Source organism: Micropterus salmoides, unplaced genomic scaffold, assembly GCF_014851395.1.
Source record: "Micropterus salmoides isolate LMB-PRFRI ecotype aquatic unplaced genomic scaffold, ASM1485139v1 Ms_hic_scaffold_9, whole genome shotgun sequence".
Taxonomy (NCBI): domain Eukaryota; kingdom Metazoa; phylum Chordata; class Actinopteri; order Centrarchiformes; family Centrarchidae; genus Micropterus; species Micropterus salmoides.
In genome coordinates, this window is record NW_024044681.1 from 3,640,575 (window position 1) to 3,653,151 (window position 12,577).

Genomic DNA, 12,577 nt, shown 5'->3' on the forward strand with positions numbered 1-12,577 from the left:
GAGTTTTCCGTTTCATTTCATTATTCATTTTGAACAGCTACAGGCCTGTTTATCCAGCCGGAACCTGACGGTGGCAATAACTGAAGATGAAAATATTAATGGAACAGATTAGACAGAGTTTAGGCTCCTCATGGACCTGTGATTGTAAAGTGACAGTCCGACTCAGTAGGCCTATTAATGATTTTTTTTGGAATGTAAAATGTGTCTAGATTCAAACTGCCTGTGAAGTTTTAGACGTCACATTAATAAAATCATTTCATCTGTTAATTCTAGTGTTATATCTGTGGTATCATACGTTTAAAAAGTGGTTAAGATTTGAAAATCCTCTAGTGTGCACCATGAAGGCTCAGTGTCTGTAGCATGTACACTATTTCTTACATTACGTGTTGCTTTTCCTAACCAATTAAAAGAGTGAATAAATCTGACACAGCTAACCACGATGCTAACATTCTCTCTAAGTCTCCATGCTAATACTTACTTATTTCTATCGGGTTGCAAACATCCTGTCTCATTCTTTCTCAGTTTATCTTGGTGCTAACGCTGCCGCGTTCCCTCTCTATCTTCGTTCTAATGTTTTTTTATTATCCCAGTCCTCACATTTCCTCTCTCCGTCTATCTCGATGATAATGTTGTTCTTTCTCTCCTTGTAGCTGAAAAGCGACTTTGAAAGCGGCAACTCTGAGACGGTAAAGACCTGGATTGACAAAGAGGAAATGAGAGAGCTGCTTAATAAGCTACAGCAAGAGGTAATGTTGTGTACCATTAACCCTTCTGAGTCTGGTCCAGTTAGACCGAACGATTCTAGGATGAGGTGTCGCTCTTAGTATGCAGGAAACTTTCATATAGCCTAATCACATTTTTACACTTTGCATTGATGATCATATTACGTCACAATAACAGCTGCTATGTTGCTCAACAATAAAAAGACAGGCCACACTCCTAAAGGAGGATCAACAGTCCTTATTGTGATCCTGGACATGCAGTCCTGTTCAATCTTCCGTCATGCTGCTACAAACAATATTTCCTCCACCAATCAGAGATTTTAAGCAGGGTCGTTCAAATATAGTGGAGCTGGTGATAAATAGCGTTTCCTAAATAATCTCTACATTTGAGCTGAACAAAACCATCCTGTCATCTACTGCAGCAGCAACGCAGGTTTCTGTTAAAACTCACCCTAATGTGGTTGCAGGTAAAGTGCTGTGGACTGGTGAGCGCCGAGGACTGGGGTGATGATATCCCTACATCCTGTGAGTGTAACTCACTGAGAGGTTACGGAGGATATGGAGGATCTGCAGGATCTGAATGTAAAGCCAAACCAAAGGTTGGTTTTGTAAAATGAAACTGGAATATCAGGTTTTTATTATTTATATATACTGTACACACACACAAATTCAGTTTCTTCTCATGGGAAAGCTGGTGCACAAGTAAATGTCCCCTTTTTTATCACAAATTGTACCCAAAATTGTGGACTTTGTGAATTTAGCTGGTTGTACTTGAAACACTCATTTTTCTTAATGAAAACTGAAATTCACAATATTGCTTTGAAAAATAGGATCATCACTTTCCATGTGATCTGAGTCAAAACTGAGAGAGACGTCAAAAAGGCTTCAGAGTTAATGAGTCTAAAGTGGTCTGAAGCTCTGTGGCCCCTAGAAACAACAACGTTCATAGCGTCACACTGGACAGAACAAGTACTTTAATTCCTACCATACAAGTTTGGTAGTAACAGTAAAATACTGAAACATTAAGGGTTCAGGATGCTTCATGTAAACTAGTGTGTACAGTTTGTTGTCCACTCATCTCTGAAGTATTTACCTGTTCCAAAGGGCCACACTCGATAATAAACACTTTCAGACGCTACTCGACACAATCCACCAAGGACTTTCCCATGAAGCATCCGGAGATCTTCATCCCCTACAGCACTTTTTATATTCTGGTATTTGACAGAAGAAGCAGCTGACTGATGATTTCCATATTTGGCTCTTGTTTTCTTGCAGGGAACCTCAGGCCCAAGCTTCATCTATAAACAGGTATTCAATCACTCAACCAACCAAAACACCATCCAGTTTACAAGTCAGTGATGTTTCCAGATAATGCCCCTTTCTCCATCGTCTCCTCTGCAGACCTGCGGTGGATTCATCTTTGAGTGGATCGACTATTTCTACAAGATCGCCATGGGCGTCTGCTTTGGATTTGCTGTCACTGCAGTAAGCTCCTCTGTTACTCTCTTCTGTTGTTGTTCTCTCATGTTCTTTGACTGCACTGGTTATTAAGATATGTTCAAGCTCCAGAAAGCATTCACGATCGATTATTACTGTGGCCATTAAAGAAATCTTCAGTGAAAAGGAAATCATCCACAGAACTATATTTGGTGATATAGTTAGTAAGTGTGAGGAGGGAATAAAATTCATGATCATGATCAGGTACAAGCCTGTGCAATTAACACATAAGGAGATGTCTGATGACATTTAGCAGTTTCAATCAGTCAACTTCCAGATTCAGAGTCTGTTTTTGGTGGATTCAGCAACTATGGTGTGATGTGTTGTTCCCAACCGTACCAATAAAGCTGTAATCTTCATTTAGCTAATTTAGCTTTTTATTTGGCTGCACAAAATTATGGTTTGAGAGTTTGAGTTTATTAATCCAGGAAAACAAGTCTCAAGCCAAGTCCAACTTTTTATTTTGAAACTAAAGAAGTCCTTCTGTAGATAGGAACAGCCATGGATGTATTAAATGATCTGGATCCTGGACCCTAAAGGTGCTTTCACACCTGTAGTAATTGAAATAGTTCTGGTCCGGTTCATGTTCACACTGCAGGTTTACAAACGAACCAAGAGAAGTAACCATGACGTCACACAGACTTACAGGTAACTTGTTGATTGGACAGCTTTAGTAAATGTCATCCTGCATCATCAGGACCCACGTGGGGAAATCAAACTGCAGTGACTGAGCACTTTAATGTTTCTGATCTGTATCGCAAAGAGCTCATGAAATTTATTATAAGCATGATTTGCAACGTCAGACCGCCTATTATGAATAATAACGTAAAAACAGGACATGGACAGTAATAATTCAGGGCTTATTAGTCCATAGTACACCGTGGTGTCGCTGTCATACATGTTTTATGGACTGAAAGGGTAAACGCAGTACTACTTGCCCTCCTTTTCTAACAGATTTAAACTCATTACTCATGGAAAATACCCGCGCTGACAAGTGTACGTGACCAAATGATTTTCATAAACATAGCATGGCTTATACAGATCAGTTATAAGATTGCTGAACACATTTCACGGTCAGCAGATGGATTTTATTAGTGGTTTAGCTTTGGAAATAATCTAACCTTATCAAATCTAATTTAGTAAGCGAAAGTATAGCCTTGGTTCAGTTGGGTTCACTCAGGTTGAGTCTTAAAGACACGAGTACAGGCAGGCCAGGAGTCTCAGTTGTTGGTCCATGGACAACTGTAATCCTCCAAACACAATCTGCAGACATGATCCTGATTTCTCAGATATGAAGTTGAAATAATTTCATCTGATGGCCATAACATGAACATACTGTTAAATTATCCAGGAGACAGAAACATTCAGCATCTCAATGAAAGCATTTAAATTTGTATTTAAAGGGGCGAAGAAGACTTCCAGAACAGACAGGCCTCCTGTTTATTGTCCTTTTAGCTTTTAGCTTTAGCTTGTACCTCGTGGACTGGACAGATGGTTGCTTAAGGAAAGTCTTTCACTTCTGGTCTGATGGACAGTGTCTGTATGTCTTCCTAACTGACTACCTGTCCTTGTAGCTGCTGGGCCTGCTGATGTCCCTGCTGATGATCCATCAGATCAAACGTCATGACAGCGCAGCAGGAGCGTCCTTTGCCATGACGGGATACTGAAGGGAACCCTCCACCCCTGACCTTCTGCGCTGTAAAGGAGGACTCAGTGGTCAATTCATGATGGCGTCTTTGTTTTGCTGCAGGAACATTTCATTTTTTCCTTCCAGATTTCTATTGTAGAAAATATAGCAGGCTTTTTTTTAATGAATCATTATAACTCGAGTTATTTGATGGTACGCTGCGTTCCATCTTCTATTTCTCTGTTGCATAAATATTGTAGAAAGAGGCAGTTTCTAATCTGAATACAGCTCTATAAACCCGAGGAGGTCATAACATTACCTGTGAGTTTAAAACGTTGGAACATTCTCTTGTTTTATTAAGCCTGGGACGCACCAGAGAACAGCTTAGTAAAGTTCATCCACTCCTCGTTAGTGGTGGTAGAAGCTTGGTGATGGAGGACTGCTTGAAGGGCTACTTGGCCGAACACACGAGACGGCCGGGAATATGCTAGCGCCGGTCTGTCGCAGCTAAATGTCTGGATTGCTAACTGTCAATCAGCTTTAGTTATTAAGTTAACCATCAGCATGCTAACTGCTTCACTGACTGGACAATAAGTTCACACACTTTATTCTAAACACATCTGTACCACAGACTCCTCTCTCACAACTGTCTGCAAACCATTCCTCTTTATCTTACTCCAGCAGCAAAACGGTGAGGATTTATTTAGTCCCCATGAATAAAAATCCACTGATGGCAGCCGGTCTGTTGCACAATGTAGCTTTTTAAAAAGGCCGTTAGCCTAGCTTTAATTGCTAATGACCATAACTTTTTTACATGGACTGGGAAACAAAACCTCCAGATTTAATTGCTCTTAATTCTGAAAACATCTGCAGACAGATATATACGACGAGGACTCTTCAAAACTAACTAACTAAAACTATGATAATCTGGTGATTATTGTTGAAGTAATGTCCGACCTGAAGAACCTTCTCGGGTTAACAACATGTCAGATGAACACTTCCTCCTCCTGTCTGTGTGAAAAATGTAGGACAATGAACTCGCATATTTTCCAAAGTTGAGTGTGAGTGTTTGTAAAGCACTTCAGTAATATAAAACCAGAGCAGCCCTCTGGACATTTTGCCAAATGGTTAAATGGCAAATCCTGATGTGACATTTTCAAAATTAGTGAAATATTTTGTGTCTTCTGTAAAGAGCAGGTAACGCTGGGAAAGCAACGTCTCTCTGTGTCCGTACAATTATTCATGTGGAAGCCAGGATAAAAATGAGATTATAAAACTCTCTTCTCTTCATGGAGGATGAAGCCATGAGACAAACCAAACAACAGCTCAGGGTTAACTTACAAGTTTACATGTCTCCTACAGGGACTTTATAAAAAGGGATGATGACTTAAGTGGAAGACAAACGCTGTGACAGGAACTGTTTTATTGTGAAATCTGCACTCATATCACTTCAAAATAAACTCTAGAGACTAAAACCCACAAGGTCTCCCTCTCTTGTGTTTTGACAGTATTTGCTCACCTTTTTGATCTGCCCGTCACATAAAGGGCAGATGAAGGTTTTAAAGGGTGAACGCTGGTTTAGTGGGATGATCGATGGGTTTGAAGGGTTAATGGAAGGTACAGGGTGAGAAAGTACGGAGCATGATGTAAGGAGGTCTAATAGACAGAGATAAAGGGGGTAGGAGGTGGGATAATGTGTTTGAAGGGCTGATGGGTCTCAAGGAGGATCATTTTTAAGTACATATTTAAGTTAATGTGTGGACACATTTAGCTTCTTTTGCCAGTGTATTAATGAAGCACAGCGATAGTCTTGACAGTGGGAACCTTTTCCAGTATATGGAAGTCACTTCAACAGCTGAAGGAACATTCAGACTTCAGTGCAGCTAGTTATTGGCTGCTAATTCAGCAGTGCACATTCAACATTTAAGGCAGGTCATTTTCAAGAGAATCGTTGGATCAGCAATGAAGTGCTGAATAAGATTTGCTCGGCTGGAACTTTCTGCTTCTTCAAATCTATCTGACGTGCCATGTTGTTGTTTGTCAGGCGCTTGGTTGGAATAAACCCTGAGAGAGGCACCGAGGCCGGACGGGCCAAAGTCTTCTCAAAGAAAACTGGAAAAGTCAGCAACAAAGAGACGACAACAGTCAGTCCACATGGATCCACTCTGCTGAGGAGACTCATGGACTTTGAGTGGGACTTCATTTAAGATGCTGAGCTTACTCCATCCCATTCCTCACATAGATTTCTCCCAATCCTCTAATTCTTTCTCCCTCTCAGTCTCCCCTCCTGGTCCTTCTTCTCTGACATCACCAAAAACAATAATAATGCATGTGCCTTGTTTGCTACTGTACGTTTTGCCTCCTTTTTCATAGCCAGAATTCAAACAATTAGACAAGCAATCAGTGCCTCCATGTCAGGTACAGGATGTGTGTCCCTGTGTCCCCTTAAAAACAATTCAGTAGCATGACACAAGTTAATTCTATTAACTATAGAAACTTGGAGGACATAATACAACATCTGAAATCCTCCTCATGCTGCATTGTTATTCTGCTAACAGGTTTTTTCAAAAATGTGTCTAAATGCATGGCCTCAGATCTACTACAAATTGTCAACATGTCTCTTCTCTCAGGTTTTTTCCCACAGGCCCTGAAAACTGCATTAAGCCACTCTTAAAAAAAGAGCAATCTAGACAGGTCACTAATGAGAAATTATAGGCCCATATCAAATCTCCCATTTTTAAGAAAATCATTGAAAAGGCTGTTTTTCAACAGCTTAGTGCTTTCTTGACACTAAATAACTGTTTTGATGTCTTCCAGTCAGGACTTTCTGGCACAGTACTAAACTGGTTTGAATCCTACTTAAAGGACAGGGACTACTTTGTGTCTATAGGTAATCACACATATGAGCTGACAAAAATGACATGTGGAGTTCCCCAAGGCTCCATTCTGGGACCTCTTTTGTTTAACATTTACATGCTTCCGCTGGCTCCGATTATGAAAAACGCCAAAATATGTTACCATAATTGACCCTTCACTTAGCCACGCCCCCCCATAGTTACTGTTGCTAAGTCCGACAAACTGTCTGACCTGTGGAAAAAAAAGTGGATCACATCACTCCAGTTCTGAGGTCTTTACATTGGCTTCTCTCAGAGTGTTCATGAACCGCCTCACTGTTTTAACCACACCCTCGACCTTGTTTTGGTGTATGGTATTGAAATTGAACATTTAGTGGTGTTCCCACAGAATCTCTCTTTATCCGACCACTGTTTGATAACTTTTGAGTTTGTATCGCTGAACTACTCGCCACTGGGCAAAAATTTCTATACAAGATGTCTGTCTGATAGTGCTGTAGCTAAATTTAAGGATACGATTCCATCAGCTCTAAATTCATTATCAGATCACAAAGTAACGGAGGACTCCTATGCTAATTTCAGTCCCTCCCAAATCAATCATCTTGTTGATAGTGCTGCAGGCTCGCTGCGAATGACACTCGACTCTGTAGCCCCTCTAAAAAAGAAAATAATAAAACAAAGACGTTTAGCTCCATGGTATAATACTGAAACTCGCAAATTAAAGCAAATATCGCGGAAACTTGAGAGGAATTGGCGTTCCACCAAACTGGAAAATTCTAGTTTAATTTGGCAAGATAGTCTTAAAACTTATAGGAAGGCCCTCCGTAATGCCAGAGCAGTGTACTACTGGTCCTTAATAGAGGAAAATAGGAACAACCCCAGGTTTCTTTTCAGCACTGTAGCCAGGCTGACAGAGAGTCACAGCTCTATTGAGCCAAGTATTCCCATAGCTCTCAGTAGTTACGACTTCATGAGCTTCTTTAATGATAAAATTCTAGCTATTAGAGACAAAATTCACCAAGACCTGCCCTCAACTGGCACCGACTTATCTCTTAACTCAGGAACCTTAGAAACAGCTGTAGAACCAGATATATGTTTAGACTGTTTTGCTTCCCTCAATCTTTACCAATTAACTTCAATAATTTCTTCATCTAAACCATCAACCTGCCTCTTAGACCCCATCCCGACTAGGCTGCTTAAAGATGTTTTACCCTTAGTCAGCACTTCTATACTAGATATGATCAATCAATCTCTATCAACAGGCTATGTACCACAGTACTTTAAAGTAGCTGTAGTTTAGACCTCTTCTGAAAAAGCCCAAACTTGATCCGGATGTTTTAGCCAACTATAGACCTATATCTAACCTTCCATTTCTCTCTAAGGTTCTGGAGAAGGCAGTTGCTAAACAGCTGTGTGACTTTCTACAGAGCAATAGTTTATTTGAGGATTTTCAGTCAGGATTTAGAGCTCATCATAGCACAGAGACAGCACTGGTGAAAATTACTAACGTCCTCCTTATTGCATCAGACAAAGGACTTGTCTCTGTACTGGTTTTATTAGATCTTAGTGCTGCATTTGATACCATTGACCATCAGATCCTATGCAGAGACTGGAACATTTCATTGGCATTAAAGGAACCGCTCTAAGATGGTTTAAGTCCTATTTATCAGATCGATTTCAGTTTGTACATGTTAACGATGAGTCCTCCATGCACGCCAAAGTTAGTCATGGAGTTCCACAAGGATCTGTCCTCGGACCAATCCTCTTCACTTTATATATGCTTCCTTTAGGCAATATTATCAGGAAATATTCCATAAGCTTTCATTGTTATGCAGATGATACTCAGTTATATCTATCGATCAAGCCAGATGAAACTCATCAGTTAGCTAAACTTCAAATGTGCCTTCAGGATGTTAAAACCTGGATGACCTGTAATTTTCTCATGTTAAACTCAGATAAAACTGAAGTTATTGCTCTGGGGCCTAAGCACCTCCGTGATGCATTATCTAAAGATATAGTTTCCCTTGATGGCATCGCCCTGGCCTCCAGCCCCACTGTGAGGAATCTTGGAGTTATCTTTGATCAGGACATGTCATTTAAGTCTCACATTAAGCAAATTTCAAGGACCGCCTTTTTTCACCTACGTAATATTGCAAAAATCAGGAACATCCTGTCTAAAAATGATGCGGAAAAACTAGTCCATGCATTTGTTACTTCTAAGATGGATTACTGAAATTCTTTATTATCAGGCTGCTCGAAAAAGTCCATTAAGACTCTTCAACTGATCCAGAATGCTGCAGCACGTGTTCTGACAGGAACCAGGAAAAGAGATCACATTTCTCCTGTCTTAGCTTCTTTGCATTGGCTTCCAGTAAAATCCAGAATAGAATTTAAAATCATTCTTCTTACCTACAAAGCTCTTAATGGTCAGGCACCATCTTATCTTAAAGAGCTCATAGTACCTTACTACCCCACCAGAGCACTGCGCTCCCAGAATGCAGGGTTACTTGTGGTTCCTAGAGTCTCCAAAAGTAGACTAGGAGGTCTAGAACTGCTCTTTTATGAAAAGCACTGTGAGATAACTGTTGTTGTGATTTGGTGCTATATAAATAAAATTGAATTGAATTGAATTGAACTGTCTGTCAAAGAATTTATTTCAAAATCCTGCAGTTGGTTTATAAAGCACTAAATGGGGCTAAAATACATTTCTGATCTTCTGCCTCATTGTGAACCATCCTGACCATGAACCATCCTGACCTCTCGGGTTGTCTGGGATCAGGTCTGCTAAACTAAACCTGAAGAATTAACATGTGCTCATTTAACCTCTGCATTGTCCTTCATCAGCCCTGTATGTGACGGGCAGATGAAACCCTGTCAGCTGTGAAGAAATACGGATCACATCAAAACACGACAGGGAGACTGTGTGGATTTTAGTATCTAGAGTTTATTTTGAAGTGCTATCAGTGCAGATTTTGCAAATAAACAGTTCCTGTCACAGCAATTGTATTCCATTTACGTCATCATCCCTTTTTTTAATGGTGTTGTGGCGTTCACTCTCTGTAGGAGATATCACAACTTGTAAGTGAACCCTGAGCTGTTGTTTGTTTTGTCTCATGGTTTCAATCCTCCATGAAAATCTGAGAGTTTGATAATCTCATTTTTATCCAGGCTTCCACATGATAATTGTACGGACACAGAGAGACGTTGCTTTCCCAGCGTTACCTGCTCTTTACAGAAGACAAAATATTTCACTAATTTTGAAAATGTCACATCAGGATTTGCCATTTAACCATTTGGCAAAATGTCCAGAGGGCTGCTCTGGTTTTATATTACTGAAGTGCTTTACAAACACTCACACTCAACTTTGGAAAATATGCGAGTTCATTGTCCTACATTTTTCACACAGACAGGAGGAGGAAGTGTTCATCTGACATGTTGTTAACCCAAGAAGGTTCTTACTTAAAAAGCAATCAGTTACAGGTTACTTTTGATATTTAATCTTTCGAGCATATTCATAGTTTTGAAGAGTCCTCATCATATATATCTGTTTGCAGATTTCAGAATTACTAAGAGCAATTAAATCTGGAGTTTTCCTAGTCCATGTTAAAAAATGGATTGTCAGTGCCGAGATTGGATTAAAATAATTGTACCATTGGCAATTAAAGCTAGGCTAACAGTTCTCCCACCCAGTCTTGGTTCTAAGCCACGGCTAAACAAGTTTTTATCTGTCATGTTCTGTCAGTCTCTGTGTGTGGTTGTGGGTGTGTCGCTCCCTTTCTCCTGGCTGATTAACATCTGCAGCAGTCGCTCATCCAGCAATCAACTCCCTCAGTAAAATACACCAGCTCATGACTCACTCCTCGCTAGTTACAGTTCAACTTCAGCGGTAACCTAGGCTACGGCTAAGTCTCGTACTTAAAAGTTAAAAGTAAAAGTTGAGTTTAGTCAAGTAGTTTTTTTAATTGAAAAAGTATTCACTAGGTTTATCACAAGAGCAGGCAACCGCAAAGGAAACTAAGGCACAATGTGCATGTTTTCTATGCTACTAGTTTCGAGTATATATTTAGAATAAATGACTGCACCAAGGAGAGAGACATTAAAATAAGTTGTTTAATTACTTTTTGTTTCACAAACAAGATAAGCTTCAGCTTCACACAGCCAAGGAACAGAATACTGAATTACCTAAAGATATTAATGTATTGATCAAAAACACTATTATTATTATGCTATTGTAAATACACTTATCACACGTGTACGTGCACACACACACACACACACACACACACTATCTGATGGTGACAAGGACTTAGTTTCACATTTGAGGGAGGGCTGTCTGTGTCATGTAAAGATCTTTCAGCATACAACAAACATAAAAACTTAGTTGATTGGTAGCCTATGATCTAAATGATGAAGTTACTGTTTAAAGCGTTGAGTTCTGATTTTCACATCTTTGGGCTTTACTGTCCGTTGACACTGAACCAGGCTGAATAAAACTAATACATTGAACATTCTAATGTACTGGTAGCCAGAAATATAATGCAATATAATATCCATAACTATGTTTTCAGTGATGTATAAAGACCTTACATAATGAACCGTTTTGTTTTTATTACCTTAGAATGAGACATTTTTAGCAGTGGTAGCAGCAGCAGTAGCAGCAGTAGTAGTAGTAGTAGGAGCAGTAGCAGTAGTGGTAGCAGTAGTAGTAGCAGTAGCAGTAGTAGCAGTAGCAGTAGTACTAGTAGCAGTAGTAGTAGTAGTTGTAGCAGTAGCAGTAGTAGTAGTAGTTGTAGCAGTAGCAGTAGTAGTAGTTGTAGCAGTAGCAGTAGTAGTAGTTGTAGCAGCAGTAGCAGTAGTAGTAGTAGCAGTAGTAGTAGTAGTAGTAGTAGCAGTAGCAGTAGTAGTAGTAGTAGTAGTAGTTGTAGCAGCAGTAGCAGTAGTAGTAGTAGCAGTAGCAGTAGTAGTAGCAGTAGCAGTAGTAGTTGTAGTAGTTGTAGCAGCAGTAGCAGTAGTAGTAGTAGCAGTAGCAGTAGCAGTAGTAGTAGTAGTAGCAGTAGCAGTAGTAGTTGTAGCAGTAGCAGCAGTAGTAGTAGCAGTAGCAGTAGTAGTAGTAGTAGCAGTAGTAGCAGTAGCAGTAGTAGTAGTTGTAGCAGTAGTAGTAGTAGCAGTAGCAGTAGTAGTAGCAGTAGTAGCAGTAGCAGTAGTAGTAGTTGTAGCAGTAGTGGTCGTCTGGTCTGTTAGAAGTAAGAAAATAAGTGAACTTCTAAATCTTTACTGTAAAAAGAGAAACAAAGTGTACATGGGTCTTAAAGAAGTATACATAACTTTGATTTGTGCAAAATTACGTATTGCATTGAAAACATGCAATCTGTAATATGGTTATAACAGTTAGTTTGCTGTCCATGTAGAGTGAACTTGATGTCTGCTTTTTGTTTATATGCTCTGATTAATCCAACACTACTACTACTTTGTAGTAGCACATGAACACAGGCTGAAATCGGAAGAACGACTTCAGAACTCAGGAAATGGGACCAGTGTAGCAGGTTTTTAATAAATTTATGAAAATACCCAATTATGAATTTTAATATTCAGAAAATATTAATCCATAAATCTCTCGTTTCGGGGCACCACCAGAGTTGTTATTAAGCATTTTTTAAATTATACAATTATTCACTAGTGATCAATTAGTTAATAATTGCTCAATTATGTTAAATCAGTCAGTCAAGCTCATCTGAAGGGTAAATTCTCTTGGCAGGGATCAATTCCTTGATTACAGTGAATTTATTAACTAACTAAGGTGATATAAAATTGCGGTTAAATACAACAAAGAAATAAACAATGGCTAAACAATAAGAAGGGGTTCCTATTGTGGGAAGTAT

General features: G+C 39.5%; 1 protein-coding gene across 1 annotated transcript in view; it reads left to right on the plus strand.

Moving 5' to 3' along the window:
- Positions 1-5,325, plus strand: part of LOC119896065 (tetraspanin-8-like) — a 12,345-nt gene extending 7,020 nt beyond the window's left edge. The window contains exons 5-9 of the mRNA XM_038709546.1: positions 651-746; positions 1,190-1,321; positions 1,998-2,030; positions 2,124-2,207; positions 3,794-5,325. Of these exons, the coding sequence (XP_038565474.1) occupies positions 651-746; positions 1,190-1,321; positions 1,998-2,030; positions 2,124-2,207; positions 3,794-3,886 (438 nt within the window). The 3' untranslated portion in view covers positions 3,887-5,325. The remainder of the gene's footprint in view (positions 1-650; positions 747-1,189; positions 1,322-1,997; positions 2,031-2,123; positions 2,208-3,793) is intronic.
- The last annotated feature ends 7,252 nt before the right edge of the window (positions 5,326-12,577 follow it).